At 36.9% G+C, this 16,337-nt stretch overlaps 1 protein-coding gene and 1 pseudogene across 4 annotated transcripts in view; one reads left to right on the top strand and one right to left on the bottom strand.

Annotated features, from left to right (window-relative positions):
- NF1 (neurofibromin 1) overlaps positions 1-16,337 on the bottom strand; it is a 354,325-nt gene that overhangs the window by 259,731 nt on the left and 78,257 nt on the right. For all 4 annotated transcript variants that reach the window (XM_077165250.1, XM_077165251.1, XM_077165252.1 and 1 more), the window contains exons 2-3: positions 3,786-3,929; positions 229-312 (exon numbers count right to left, since the gene is read on the bottom strand). In XM_077165250.1, coding sequence (XP_077021365.1) covers positions 229-312; positions 3,786-3,929 — 228 coding nt within the window. The remainder of the gene's footprint in view (positions 1-228; positions 313-3,785; positions 3,930-16,337) is intronic.
- LOC143687860 (E3 ubiquitin-protein ligase MARCHF5 pseudogene) lies at positions 10,848-11,720 on the top strand (annotated as a pseudogene).

Below are 16,337 nucleotides of genomic sequence, written 5' to 3'. Positions count from 1 at the left end.
TAAATTCCCGGTACCTGCCCATGCGGAAAAAGAAACATGAGAGAACAATCTTCTCTTGAAAAACTGTCTGTGCCACCAGGTCAGTAGCTCTTTTAACAAACTTCATCGTCATGTCCTAAACAAAAAAAATCCATATGCTTGTTCTTAACACCTATACTTAGGTACATCAGCTCATTCTCAAGGTAATTCACAAAAATTACCTACTTACATAAGGATGGATTTACTTACCCCAGCAAGACATTTTTCCAGTGTATCCAATATAATCAACTGAGAGAGATATAAATTTTTTTCAGCAGCTTCTCCAAATATTCTCTAAAAGAAAAGATATTCAGAACATTATAAATTCTGAGAGGAATTTATAAAGAGAGGACTGAGGATCAAGGAAATAGTCTTCCTTTTCAAATTCTAGACTTTCCTATATTTTATCTATTATTTCTGATTTAACCTTAATCCTCATACAAAATAAACTCTCAGGTAAACAGAAATGCTGGCATTTATTAGTCTGTCATTAGCCTTCTTATAGTAAAAGATGCTGCTTTTGGAGTATGCTTTAAAAATATTTAGGATTTAAGATTTGACAATGTTCTCACTGCAAATGTTATATCCTGATACTGATCTGTATGATATTAAACAATGGTATGATATTGTTAGTCATGGTCTTAGTTATTCTTAGAAAAAGTCCATACATGATAGAGACAACCAAATTTACTTTTCAGCTGCACTCTTTGCTCTAACACTTCTCTAAAAGTATATGTGGTCAGCTCTACGGCAGAGCTTCATCTACAACAAGGAGAGATTTTAAAAGAGATGTGAGACATATATACATTATATTTTATCTGTTAATTAACGTAACTCTGGTAAATGTGTAAAGGTGAAGCAGAACAAAACCTCTGCTACAATCTGTCAATATAAGACAACTGTCTAATGTTTTTATTTCTGAAAGTAGCTTCATTTGAAAATGCTTATAAGAAAATGAAGGTTTAGATTGTAAGCTTTAATTGTTATTTCTAAATTTTGAAATGCTTTGCACTTTGTGTAACCTAGTAGTTTCCTGGCACTTTAAGTATCTGTGTTGACACCTGAGACTGAGAGTTAGTTCTCCAGCTCTGAAAGTCAGCATTAAAACAATAACTGTTAAAAAACTGAAAAAGAAATCAAGGTCCAGTTAAGGTTGTGACTAAAAGTGATCTGGTTAAAACTAAAGTAAATCAATATATAAGGTTAAAAAAATAATAATATTGTCTGTATTTAAAAATTTTAACTTTTGTGTGAGATCAAAAGAAAAAAATGTTTATTCTGTACAGAATTTAAATTTTCTATTGCACAGTATTTAAACTGTCTCATCAATTTATTTAAACAATCTTATTCAGCTTTATTTAATATGGAACCTAGATTAAGGAATAAAATCTTAATATTCTGTACAAGTTAAGGTTATATGCTGATACATTAAGGAATAAAATCTTAATATTCTGTACAAGTTAAGGTTATATGCTGATACATCTCAGAGTATTTTGAGCAGAAAACGAGCAAGTATTTGCTAAGCCCCTTGAGGGATTGGAGAAAAATGCAACTATTAAACTCCCTCACCTAGAGAATTTCTGGTATTTTCTTAAGCAAGAAGGGCCCCCAATTTAATAAGCCAAGGCCTCAATCTTGGGGCTTGGCCTTAAGAAACTTATTTCTGTAATGGCAAAACTGAACGTACTTATAATTAATGCCTAACAGTCATCCCCAGAGAAACTCTGCTGTTGCTTAAATGTGGTCTCTCTCTAAGCCAGACCCTGACTTTCACCCCCCTACATGGGACATGATTTCCAGGGTGTATAAGCCTGGCTCTAACATCGTGGGACGTTCTCAGGCATAAACCTGGCTCTGGCATCTTGGGATTAGATGACCAAAAGGGGGAAAAGAAAAAGAATTTCAATGGCTAAGAGATTTCAAATCAAATCAAGAGGTCATTCTGGAGGTTACTCTTACGCAAGGTTCAGATACTGAACTTGCCACAATATGGCAAGCCCCAAAATGGTGTTCCTGAAAACATTAAGGGATATCCTGGGTTCTATAAAAGGTTTACTTATTAAGTTTGTTTTTCAAAGACTTAAAACCTCTGGATGGATGGTTCCAATGCCAGATAAGTTCTGAAACCCAGAAATAATGGACTCTCCAAGAACAATAAACAGTTTCAGTCCTCTGCCCCTTAATGACAATGCCCCTTTTCAGCCATGAAGAAGCTAGAAGAGTCACTGCCCAGATATTTCTCATGACTGAGAGGAAAATTAACAAATGAGAGGGAGGGGTTGTAACCAAGAAGTTAGGATTTAAGGGATGATTATGATTATCAAATTATTATAAAGGCATTTATTTTGGTATATTAGCGGAAAATACCTGAGATCTTTGAATTGTTATCTAGTTGCCTTATTCTCTGATAATGATCGTATAGCTTTTATCTTGCACCCTCGTGACTTCAAAAACCTTGTGATTAACTCTCCCTTGTAGCAATTTATCCAAATTTTTTACTTCACATTCTTGTGATCACTTAAGACAGCCTCTGATGTTTATTAATGAAGAGTCTTGGGTCAGCCCAGAAATAACCCACCCCAAGTTCAAAGTTTTCTCAAGATCTAAACAAAATGGGCCTGCCTCACATGTGCAGTAACTTAGACTTTAATCTATGCCACCTATACCTCATTATAATACTAAGAATCAAAGCCATCACAATTAAAGCCACCATCTTTTTTTAACATATGTTCTGTGACTAAGCACGTAATCAATCTGCCTATGATCAATCATTAATTCACCACTAATTATATCACCTGGGGCCACTAATATCCTAAAATCTGCCCATTTTTTAATGTTATAAAACTATCTGAATTACTGCAATTCAGGGAGACAGATTTTGGGGCCAACTGGCCATCTGATTTTACACCTAGTAAAAAGCTCTTTCTCCCTTTGGAAAAAAAAATATATATATTCAGGATTTAGACACACACATAAATTTGTTCTAGAATACTGAAGTCAACATTTAACTACTTTTATAAAACAAATAATGAAGGCATAATTCTTGCAGCAACAAAATGCTCTAGCATTTTAAGTATTCACTATCCTCAACATGCATATATCCTTTCTATTTACTGATAAGAGAGTACAGTTTCCATAATTGAATTTATTCAATAAGCACTAAATGAATGTCAATGTCAGAATACTGTTTTTTCTGTTTTGTCATGTTCTTTGCTTTGTTTTGTTTTTATTTCTGTTTTTTTTGCATGGGCAGGCATAGGAATCGAACCCGGGTCTCGGAATGGCAGTCTAGAACTCCGCCAATTGAGCCACTGTGGCCTGCCCCACAAAACTGTATTTGTTTTGAAAAGGGGGTTCCAAATTTTAAAATATTTTCAGTCTAACTGTGAACATGGCCACATATTCATATGTACAGAATCCTATCGCTGTATCCCAAACACTGTACAACAGAAGAGCTCCATGAAATATTACATGTAATATTCTGTAATTCATGTTACATAATATATTTATAAAAGATCCTGCTTCTTTCAGAAAAATCTAAATTTTTTTCATAAAGAGTAAATATATTTACAAGGCAAATGATTGCTGGTACATGTAATTTAGCAATTTTATATTCATAGACCCTAAATGGTCATATCCATAGACCCTAAATGGTCATATCCACAGTCCACAAAAAAATTACTTTCTATAATTCAAAATATATTGCTCCAAACTTATAAATCAAATAAAAAACAAAGCAAATCCCCAAAGGTAACCCAAATACTCACCATATTGTTAACATTCTTCAAAATAGTGGTGAGGCCACTTATAACCAAAGAAAACTTGTATTTTGAAATATTGATAAGACATTCCTTGTTGTGTTCAGTACTGACTTTGGTATGTGTATTTTGCTGTCCTGTTTTTATTGGAAGCTAAGAAAAACAACAACACAGTAAGAGATTATACTTGAAAATAAAAACTCTTTTTCATTAAAATAATGATACCTCTTTTAGGAAAACTTTATCAACCACAGTTATCTAAATTTGTATCTCAAACTGCAATTTTCAAAATATAGCATTCATATAAAATTCTCTGGAAATTTCTACTTTTACAGTTTTCTTTCTGGATATCAGAAATCTCCACTTACAAAATTAAGTTCTTCACCCAGCACTCTACAAGGGGGATAAAGATTGATATGCAGAAATAGAGCTATTTTTTGGTAGTTAAAAATTATTGCAGAGAATGTCTATAATAAAATGCACGCAATCCCATTTGTCATACATTGAACTCTAGCATTAAAAGAACACAGAAATGAAAAACCTCTCCGCCCCAGACTCCTAGCCAATAACAGCAAATAACTGTAGATTGTTGAGAAATGAGAATAAACCATATAATCTGGAACAAACACTGTAAGACTGGCTCAGGTAAGATAACCATTCTCAGATACACAGTTGAGGAAGTAACAAAACAACAGATAAATTGTGAGGAAAAAAATATCCTTTGAGGGGACCACATTTACATTTATCTGAGAATAAGTTAAATCATATTACTGAAATGTTCATCTCAATTTTCTTCAAAGGCAGCATTTTATATTTAAAATATAATGAATATAATTACTGTTTAAGCTTTAGACCCTGTTAATGCCAACACAGAGCCCTGGTGAGGTTTCTACGTGAAAAATAAATTCTAGTCCAAATTTCTCATTTTTAAAATGGCACAACCAAAGCTAAAAAGAGGCTAATGTGGCATGTTCATGTTTGTTTACTCAATTAATGATAGTTGACTAATTTGATAAAAAGAAAAACTAAATAAAAAGGGAAGGGTATTTTTAGGGTTTGGAGAAAGGGACAGAACAGAAGCTACAGAATTACATGATTACGGAGAAAAAATTCATAAAAATTATGGAGCAAAGCATACTGGAAAAGGTCAAAAGGGGAGATTTTAGAAGATGGCAGTAGCTTCAATGTAGCTTTTTAATCTCCCCAAATCCCCCCATAAAAACAGCAGAGAAACTACCATAGCAAAACCACAACATCTATATCAGAACTAGGGGGCCAGGCACCCCACAAAACCCAAAATATGAGCAAGTAGGAACAAATCACCGCGAACTACAAAACTAATGTCATATTAGTATCTATGTAAGTGAAAACAAAGAGAAAAAAAATGTCTGATGGTTCTAACAAGAAGAGAACCTCAAAATTGGATTATGTACATACCGAAAAGCACAGCAGGCCAATTTAGAACATTAATGTAAACAGAGGAATTTTTTTACACACCAATCTGCAGATAAGTGCAAAAGGTTTACTATAAAGTCTGAAGGGAATGGAGAACACTCTAAACCATCACTGTCTAATGGAATGTAATGCAGTGATGACATTATTCTAAATCAGTAAGTTCCAATATAATAGCCACTAGCCACAAGTGGCTTTTAAGGATTTGTAATGTGGCTAGGGCATATGGGGAATCAAATTTTGATTTTATTTACATTTAATATATTTAAATACCCTACACATAGCTAGTGGCTAGACAATCAGAGAACACAGTTCCAAACTAAGCTCAAAAAGCACTCTTCCAGGATGAAGCCTACATAGAAAAGAAATTTCTGGGATCAAACTCCAAATTGAACAAGAAAGGGACAATAGGAGCAATGGAAAAATGCACAGATAAAGGTGGAGAAGAGAATATGAGACAAAAGAACTTACAAAGGATAAGACCATATTTTTATTTCAAGAAAACAATAGTGAGCTCTAGAGCTAAGAACCAAGAAAGCTATCCTGGCCCACATTTCCTTCCTACCAGAACAGCAAAACTGATTTTACATAAAAGTGAGCAAGAGAAAGAAAAAAATGTGATCAAATCAGACATAAAGCTATTATAAGAAAAAGAGTAAGAGACAGAATAACACTGTAACAAAAAATCAAAGCATGCCAAAAGGACATGTTCACAACCAGACGAAACCTGCAAACTATTACTTCAAAACAAGTCAAAGGAAGTTAAGAAAATTATAAGAAGATATGAAATAAAATATATTAGAATTACAAATAGAAATGTATGGATTGAACTCAGGAAAAAAAGCAGAAAATAAAAAGAAAAATCCTTTCAGTAATGAGGGCTAACCAGAAGATATGCAAAGAATGAATGAACACAAAAGAATATTTTAAGAGAAAAAAGGAAAATTGTAAAAATCAAAAGGAAATGAAAAATGAGATAAGAAACATTTGAGATAATAAACAGAGAAGACAGGCAACAAAAGATGTAACATATATAATAAACAGGAGTCTCTAAACAAAGAACCCAAACCAATAGAACAGAATGAGTACTAGAAACCAGAACTCAAAATTTTGCTGAAATAAATATATAGACTTAAAACTATATATTTAAAGGGCATAACGCATACTTGGAAAAACTGACCCAGAATGACCACTACCATGACATTTTCTAGTAAAATTATTTAACTTTGGTGAACAAGAAGAAAAATAATTTGAATATCCAGGCAGAAAGGGAGGGTTACTTATTCAAAAACAAAAAATTAGGCAGTTAATAGAGTTTGACAATAAAATTATGCTAGTACACAATGAAGTAGCATACTACTACTTCAAGGAATGAAAGAAAATGTAAACCAAGCATTTTATATCCAGACAAATTGATTTCCAAATGACTATTTAAGTGTTGTAAACTGCAAGAAACCAGGAAATACTGTTCCCTTGAGCCTTTCCTAAAGATCTATTAGAGAACAGGCTTCAGACAACCAAAATAACAAAAGAGTCAGCCACACTAACAGGGATCATTAAATATATATTTACTAACAGAACTAAGAATAAATGGTGGTAATACAGAAGAAACCATAAAATGTAATTGCTACATATACTGATAATACAGATATAATTATCAAAAATGAAAGAAGAGGGGAAGAAGAATATATGAAAAGTAGAATATGCTTCCTGGTTGCCTTAGGTTATTAACTGAGGGTAGCAGGTTATTCTCTCAAATCAAATGCTGAGGTGGAAGGAGAGAAGAGGTTGTTAGGTCATATCAATATTGCTCATAATGTAAAACCAATACACAATAATTGCTCCTTCCCTCCCAAAAAACAAAAGGAAATTAGAATACTATATAAAGGTATTAGTATAAAGATAATCAATATAACAAAAATACAAATTATTCTAGATTGTGGTTCCTAGCTTAACCTAGGAACTACATTTCCCAGGATCCTATCGATTGTATGGTTAAGCTAGGAACTACACTTCCCAGGATTCTATCTACTGTATGATTCCAGGTCAGAGATGGCTGAAAGAGGAACTCATACAAGATTTATTTGAAATGTGGAAGTAAAGTAGCAGGCAATCCTCTGTGAAGGTTTTCATGGTCAGAAAAAGAGAAAAACTGATGTAGAAGTGGCCAATGGGTTCCAGCTATTATTCACTCTAGTCCATGTTCTTATATATATTCAGTTCTTTCTTCTAACTCCCACTGATCTTGTCTAAATCCACCATCAAATACTTGGACACAGATCTACAGAGGCGATTGCTATGCAGAGGCAAGAACTTCTCATAGGGCTCTCTTCAAACTTTCTGAAGGAAAAGTCAGACATCAGTGGCTAGACATACTTGGTTTCATTTCCCTAAAAGCTCCAACTTGTCTAGCCATTGCTACTGATTTAAAGGATCTGATTAGTGACTTGCTGTAATATTTCAATTCCCCTAATCAGTCCTTTCAAAATTTTACATGGTTTAATTTCTGTAATAAATCTTTTATGCCATTATATACATTTGGTATTCCTGACTGAACTTGATAGACATATTTTCTTAAATACCTAATTTTATGCTAAAAGAGCAAATAAAATAGACCATACAATGAAAGATTACTTATAAGATATGTATAAATACAAATGTAAACCAAAACAATATGGCAGAAAAAACCCATATTCATTGAATTATGGTATAATCTTCAGAATATATTAAGTTAAACAAGCAAGGTGGACAAGAAACAAAGGAAAAAATAAATTGGACTTAATCAAAATTCAACACTTTTGTGCATCAAGAACATTATAAAAGACAACTTATAGAATGGGAGAAAAGATGCACTTTTGTGCATCAAGGATATCATAAAAGAACCTATAGACTGGGAGAAAAGATTTGGAAGTTATATATCTGTTAAGAGTTTAATATCAAGAATATATATAAAGAACTTCTATAACTCGACAACAAAAGACAGACAATCCAACTAAAAAAAAATGGGCAAGTGAACTGAAGAGACATTTTTCCAGAGAAGATTCACAAATAGTCAATAAGCAAATGAAAAGTTGCTCAACATTATTACCAATTAGGAAAATGCAAATCAAAACCATAATAAGATAACCAATTGGGTGGCTATTATTTTAAAAATAGAAAATAACAAGCATTGGTGAAGATAAAATGAAACTGTAAATGTTGTGCACTGCTGCTGGAAACATAAAATGGTGCAGTTGCTGTGGAAAATAATTTGGTAATTCCTAAGAAGTAAAACACAATCACTACATGACCCAGCAATTCCACTCTTAGACACATACCCAAAATAACTGAAAGTAGGGACTGAGATACCTGTACAACAATGTTCACAAAGGTATTATTCACATTAGCCAAAAAGATGGAAGCAACCAGGGTGTTCATCAACAAATGAATGGATAAACAAAATGTGGTATAGATGCACAATGGAGTATTATTCAGCCATAAAAAGTAATGCAGTTCTGAGATTTCCGGAAAAATGACAGAGACAAGGAGAAAATAAGCGGGTCTGCGGTCCCAGGGGATTAAGTGATCATGGAGGTTGAGCGATCATGGGGGTGCAGGGGTGTGTGTGTGAGTGATCGTGGAAGGTCTTTGTTGACTTTTGTGGAGGACAGAGAAAGGGGATTTGGGACAGGGAGAGTAGGGTGGGTAGGATCAGCAATGATCCTCACTGCGGGTGGACAGCAGCTCACAGAGAGGTAAGGATTGAAAGGAACTGAACTTCCTCTCCTACGGTCAGCCCCAGCTGCTGGCTGGGGGAAATCTCCCTGGGCTGTGTCAGTGGGGAGCAGAAGCAGGCCCAGCTGTCCACCAGAAAGAGCTAGGCCCACCTGTCCACCAAGAAGAGCCAGGCTGGGAGCGGTCACACAGGCAAGTGCCCCTGGGCCAGTTTGAATCTGTGGTGGACCCCAGAAAAGCCATGTCCTTTAATTCTTATTCAATATTGCTGGCTGGGAGCATTTTGATTGTTTCCATGGAGATGTGACCCATCCAATTGTGGGTGATAACTTTTGATCGGATAGCTTCCATGGAGTTGTGACCCACCCATTAATTTTTTAAAAGAGGAAACACTTTGGAAATAGTCCCTTTTTCAGAGCCACAAGAAAGCCACAGCAGAGCCGAGCAGAGCCACAAGGCCGAGGGAACTAGAGTCCACCAGCAAGTGACCTCTGGAGATAAAGAAGGAGAACGCCCCTGTCAGAGCTCCATGAAGCAAGAAAGCTGAGAGACTTTGCCACATGCCCTTCCAGCTAAGAGAAAAACCCTGAACTTCATCAGCCTTTCTTGAATTTAGGTAATCTCTTGTTGGTGCCTTAATTTGGACATTTTTATAGACTTGCTTTAATTGGGACATTTCCTCAGCCTTAGAATGGTAAACTAGCAACTTATTAAATTCCCCTTTTTAAAAAGCCATTCCATTTCTGGTATATTGCATTCCAGCAGCTACCAAACTAGAACAGCTCCTAATGGCTGGTCCATTGCACACAGTATGTGGTGGATGCACTGGGGCTGGATGTAGCAGGTCAGCTGCTCCCCCAGGGTACTGCTGTCCACTCCACCAACAGGCACCAGGACTGCCTGCCTGCTGCCGAGAGCTAGGAACAGTCCCCAAGCTACACATACCGGTTTCCCCTTAGGTGGATGAAGTTAGGGAGGGGTTGCCTCAGGAAAAATCACCTGCTGGTGAGAAGCAATAAATGCAGGCTGGCAAACTCCTAATCTCTCTAGGATTTATTTTTCTCCTTTTATCTATTTTTTTCCCCTGCTTTTTGAAATATATTTTTCTCTATAGTTTTTATTAGTACTATTATTTAAAAATTTTATTTCTATATTTTATTGATTTACTTTTTATATTTTATTACCTACTATTTATTGTTTATTTTATTATTTTTTATTGGGAAAAATAACATACATACAAAAAAAACCCAATAAATTTCAAAAGACACCACAACAATTAGCTATAGAACAGACTTCAGAGTTTATATTCAGAAATTTTAGGTTTTTCCTTCTGGTTGCTCCAAGACACTGGAGACTAAAAGAAATATCAATATAATGACTCAGGAGTCATACTCGTTTGTTAAATCTGATCTTCTCTTTTATAATTCCAACTTCTCCTCTGATCTTTTTAATTATTTATTTTTTATTGATATATATTATATATTCACAAGCCATCTAATTATCCAAAGTGTACAATAAATGGTTCACAAAATCATCATATAGATGCTGATGATTTAAATCCACAGCAACAATCTCACAGGGGTAGCTCCTCTGCCAGCAGCAACTCCGCATCTGCGGTCCACGGACTGGAACCACTGGCCACAAGCAGAAACCTGGGCCGCCGTCGCTGCTTTCCCACCCAAGGCACGTCCTCCTTGCTGCCCACTGCCTTCTCTTGACACCCGCAGGCTGCGCACCGGTGTCACTGGGCTCACGGAGCCGCCCAGGGAGGTTGGGTGACAGACTTGCTGCTACTGCTGGACTGAGACCTACTCTGCCAAAGTGTCTCAGTGCCATTGTCCCTGGACTGGGCTGGGCCCTGTAGGGCTTCACTAGGGAGGGCCAAGTGCGTCCGCCCCGCCCAAGATGCCGGACCAAGCTGTGCAGCAGACACTGGACAGAAGTTGCTGGGTGTGCTTTGCCACTGATGAAGATGATAGAACAGCTGAATGGGTGAAACCATGCAGGTGCAAGAGATCTACAAAATGGGTTTACCAGGCTTGTCTACAGCGCTGGGTGGATGAAAAACAAAGAGGAAACCCTACAGCCAGAGTGACATGTCTTCAGTGCAATGTTGAATACTTAATAGTTTTTCCACCGTTGGGTCCAGTTGTCTACGTCTTGGATCTTGCAGATAGACTGATCTCGAAAGCCTGTCCTTTTGCTGCTGCAGGACTAATGATTGGCTCTATCTATTGGACAGCTGTGACTTATGGAGCTGTGACAGTGATGCAGGTTGTAGGCCATAAAGAGGGTCTGGATGTTCTGGAGAAAGCTGATCCTTTATTCCTCTTACTTGGACTTCCTATTATTCCTGCGGTGCTGATATTAGGCAAGATGATTCACTGGGAGGTCTATGTGCTTAGATTATGGCGCAGACACTTTAATAAGCTACAAATTTTGAATGGTATATTTCCAGGGATTGGTTGTCCTGTTCCTCGAATTACAGCTGAGGCTAATCCTTTAGCAGATCATGTCTTTATTACTCGAATTTTGTGTGGAGCTCTTTTCTTTCCTACTATTGTGACCATAACTGGTAAACTGATGTTCAGTAGTATTAACTCTAATTTACAAAGGACAGTCTTGGGCGGAATTGCTTTTGTGGTCATAAAAGGAGCAGTTAAGGTGTACTTCAAACAACAGCAGTATTTACGTCAGGCACACCGCAAAATTCTAAATTCTTCAGAGCAAGAAGCATAAAATTGTGACTTCTAGGTGTTCTTGCAGCCCTTTCAGCCATAGGAGTCTGTTGCGTTGTTTTGATTCCATCATATGCACATCAGTGCAGACTTGTGATAAGCTGCTGCTCTTTATTTTAAAGAAATACAATAAAGGGTTTAGGGTAGGGAAAATCCTCAGTAATCACAGAACCTAAGAATATGATTTATTTCATTGTTTTGTATGTACTTCCATTATGGCAGTCATCCGAACAGTATCTTGGCATGGTCATGCTTTTGGGATTTTGTTCATATTTTCTCCAGACAAATGTAGAGGTCAAACTGTGCACATATTAAAAGATGCACATGTCATTTTATTCAAATGCCTCTTTTGTAGATGTTACTTTTCAGTGTTTTCTTAGAATCAGCAACTCAATGAAGGTAGTATGAGGATTTTTCTCACTGGCCTAATTTGATTATCTTCTAAACAGGACCATATGCTACTATGACGAAATGTAAAATAAATTAGTTATAAAGAAATAACAAACCAAAAATATATGTAGCCATTAGAAAGATTATCTGAACAGATGAATTTGTTGTGTTTTTCTTAACCCATGTGATAACTTCCAAAATGTCTAGAGTAAAAATTCACAGGGCTTCCAGATCTATTTTTAGCTATTCAATTTCATTTATATAATGGTGACATTTAATTGTTCATAATATAGTTTTCACTCGTGCAATCCGAATTACATATAGAGAGGGTGAGGGAGAGTCATCAGGTCCTTCCATCACTGGAATAAAGCTTTTGAAGTCCATATTTCTAGAGATTAGAGCTGTCAGTTTATAGTCTTTTGAGCACAGAAAGAGTTGCAAAAAATAAAGTTATTTTACTCTCCTCTTTCATTGATTCAGTTATTCAGATATTTGTTGAACACCCCCCATCTGCCTTGGTCCCTGCTCTTAGAGTTTCTATCTTGTTTCAGCAGGTAGAAAACTGGCAGTGTGTAAACCAAAGTGAGGCCTTGAGCTCTTTTTCTTTATATCAGGGAGGAGATCATTGTGGAAACAAGAAGTTTTGCGTAAATATCGAGGTCATTGTTTTTGGCATTATATTATAGCATAGCAATACTAATGTTTCTAGGCTTGCTTGTCATGTTGATGAGGCCAGCACCGTAATGACCACTGTTTAACTAGTTTTGTATTAATTTTTCAGAAGGAATTATTTATTTGAAGTCATTTCAATAAAGAGTAGCCATTTTAATGTTCAAAAAAATCATCATATAGCAGTGCATTTATCATCACAATCAACTTTTTGGTGAAAAATAGCATATATACAAACACAATAAATTTCAAAGCACACTGCAACAATTAGTTGTAAAACAGATTTCTCTCCCTTGTGTGAGCACCAGTGTGAGTTCATTTCCAATATATCTGGGGATGTCTCCTTCTGACTTTGAGGCCTGCTGAACCTTTGGGGTTGTACTGGTGAGGTGGAGTTTTTGTCTTTCATATTTTTACTATACTTTTATTTTACTATTATTATGATTTTAATCTTATTTCATTTATATATTTTTATTAGAGGGGTACATGGGTCAGGAATTGAGCCAAAGTCTTCCATGTGGTAGGCAGCTGCTCTACCACTGAAATACTTGTGCACCCCTGCCTAGCTTTTGATAGAACTGTACCTGCTACAAGATCTTGGCCTTCATTTGGCAGGAAATTGCTGAGAAACCAAGTGCAAGCAAAAGGGAACCATCAACACAAAACCAAATAAATATAAAACCTTAGATGAATGAAGGAAACCAATTTGCAAAATAAACTTACTAAGATATTCAAATGCTCTAAACACAAGAGAAAATCACAAAGCACGTGATGATCCAAACAGAAATGGCCCAGACAAATGACTAAATCAAAACTCTAGAGGGGTTCCAGGCCGAGATGGCGGCTTAGCAATGTGTGCGGTTTAGTTCGTCCTCCAGAAGAATTAGTAAATAACCAGAAACAATACAGAACAGCTCCTGGGGCAAAGTCAGTGACCGGACACACAGCATACCCCAGTCTGGACCAGATGAACCACCTGTGAGCACCCCCAGAACCGTGAGTTCCCCAAGCTGTGGCAGCTGGCACCCGTCCCCCACGGCTCCTTCCCACAGGGGAAAGGAAACAGGCTTTACCAACAGCAGGGGCTGAGCCCAATCAAACGCCAATTGTGGAATTAATTAACAAATTCTGATTATTAAAAATAGGCCCCCAGCTCAGGTGAACCTGGGCAAAGCAGAGGTCGCTCATTTTTGCTGCGGTGCCAAAGGGGCAGGGCTGACAGAAAAAGGAAAAAAAGAGAAGGAAACAGAGGTTTTTGTAGCTGTGTTTCTACAAAGGCTTGACTGCCTTTAGATACAGCAGCAGGGCTCCTCAGGCTGCAACTGCCCCGGGCATAGGCAGAAACAAACTCTTTTTGAGGGCTTGTCTGGAACCTGTGCCTTCCCCAGGGGAGGGGTGAAGCCCAACTCAGGTGGAATCCCTCTCTCAAGGAATTCAGACAGCAGGGCTTGGTAATTTGAAGCCATTAAAATCAGCCTACCACCTCTCCTCTGTCGCCACCATGCCCCCAGCCAAGGTTAAAGGTACTGCATCATCTTATGCTGGTGGGACCTGCAGGCAGTCAAGTACCACATACTGGACAAGATAAGAAAAACAGAGCCCAGAGACGTCACAGGAAAGTCTGTCAACCTGTTGGGTCTCACCCTCAGGGAAAACCGACGCAGGTGAATCTCTCCTCCTCATAGGAGGCCAGTTTGGTCTGGGAAAATCCAGCTGGGGTCTATAATACCTATGTAGACCCTCCTCAGGGTGGGGGGAAAAGGGCACCATACAAGCAGGGCAAGAAACAAGAAAACAAGAACTGTAAAATTCTCCTATGTTAAACAAAACCTAAGCTAGAGGTCCAGAAAAAGCTGAACTGAATGTCAAAGAACAAATAGACAACAAATTCATCCAGCAAGAAAACTCTAGGTAAAAGAAGTAAAGCAATCTCCAGAACAAACTAATTAAGGTAATTAAATGCCTAGACACCAGCAAAAAATAACAAATCACACTAGGAAAGTTGAAGATATGGCCCAGTCAAAGGAACAAACCAACAATTCAACTGAGATACAGGAGCTGAAACATTTAACTCAGAATATACGAACAGACATGGAAAACCTCATCAAAAACCAAATCACTGAATTGAGGGAAGATATAAAGAAGGCAAGGAATGAACAAAAAGAAGGAACAGGAAGTCTGAAAAAACAAATCACAGAACTTATGGGAATGAAAGGCACGGTAGAAGAGATGAAAAAAACAATGGAAACCTACAATGGTAGATTTTGAGAGGTAGAACATAGGATTTCTGAACTGGAGGATGGAAAATCTGAAATCTGGCAAGAAAAAGAAAATATAGGGAAAAAATGGAAAAATATGAGCAGAGACTCAGGGAATTGAAGGACAATATGAAGTACATGAATATACGTGTTGTGGGTGTTCCAGAAGGAGAAGAGAAGGGAAAAGGAGGAGAAAAACTAATGGAGGAAATTATCACTGAAAATTTCCCAAATTTTATGAAGGACTTAAAATTTCAGATCCAAGAAGTGCAGCATACCCCAATGAGAATAGATCCAAATAGATGTACTCCAAGATATTTACTAATCAGAATGTCAGAGGTCAAAGAGAAAGAGAGAATCTTGAAAGCAGCAAGAGAAAAGCAATCCATCACATACAAGGGGAGCCCAATAAGACTATGTGTAGATTTCTCAACAGAAACCATGGAGGCAAGAAGACAGTGGGATGATATATTTAAATTATTAAAAGAAAAAACCTGCCAACCAAGAATTCTATATCCAGCAAAATTGTCCTTCAAAAATGAGGGAGAAATTAAAACATTTTCAGACAAAAAATCACTGAGAGAATTTGTGACCAAGAGACCAGCTCTGCAAGAAATACTAAAAGGAGCACTAGAGACAGATACGAAGGCAGAAGAGAGAGGTGTGGAGAGGAGTGTAGAAAGGAAGACCATGAGTAAAGGTAAAAAGAAGGAAAATTAGAAGGACATGTAAAAGTGAAAAGGCAAAAAGCCCGAGCAGTATGAACACTGATGTTGATGGATTAAGCTTTCCAATCAGGGGACACAGACTGGCAGAATGGATTAGGGAATGGGACCCATCTATATGCTGTCTCTACTCAAAGGACATGAGGGCAAGGACACAAACGGACATTTGCACACCAATGTTTATAGTAGCATTATTTACAATTACCAAGAGATGGAAACAGCCAAAATGTCTATCAACAGACAGGTGGCTAAACAAACTGTGGTATATACATACGATGGAATATTAAGCAGCTATAAGACAGAATACAGTTATGAAGTATGTAACAACATGGGTGGACCTTAAGGACATTATGCTGAGTGAGATTAGCCAGAAACAAAAGGACAAATACTGTAGGGTCTCACTGATATGAACTGACATTAGTGAATAAACTTGGAGAATTTCGTTGGTAACAGAGACCATCAGGAAATAGTAATAGGGTAAGATATTGGGTAATTGGAGCTGAAGGGATACAGATTGTCCAACAGGACTGAATGTAAAAACTCAGAAATGGACAGCACAATGCTACCTAACTGTAATACAACTATGTTAAAACACTGAATGTGAGAATGAAATCA

The sequence above is a fragment of the Tamandua tetradactyla genome, chromosome 6, assembly GCF_023851605.1.
Source record: "Tamandua tetradactyla isolate mTamTet1 chromosome 6, mTamTet1.pri, whole genome shotgun sequence".
In the NCBI taxonomy this organism is placed as follows: Eukaryota; Metazoa; Chordata; class Mammalia; order Pilosa; family Myrmecophagidae; genus Tamandua; species Tamandua tetradactyla.
The sequence above is the reverse complement of the archived record's forward strand: the minus strand, read 5'-3'. Positions and strand labels throughout refer to the sequence as shown.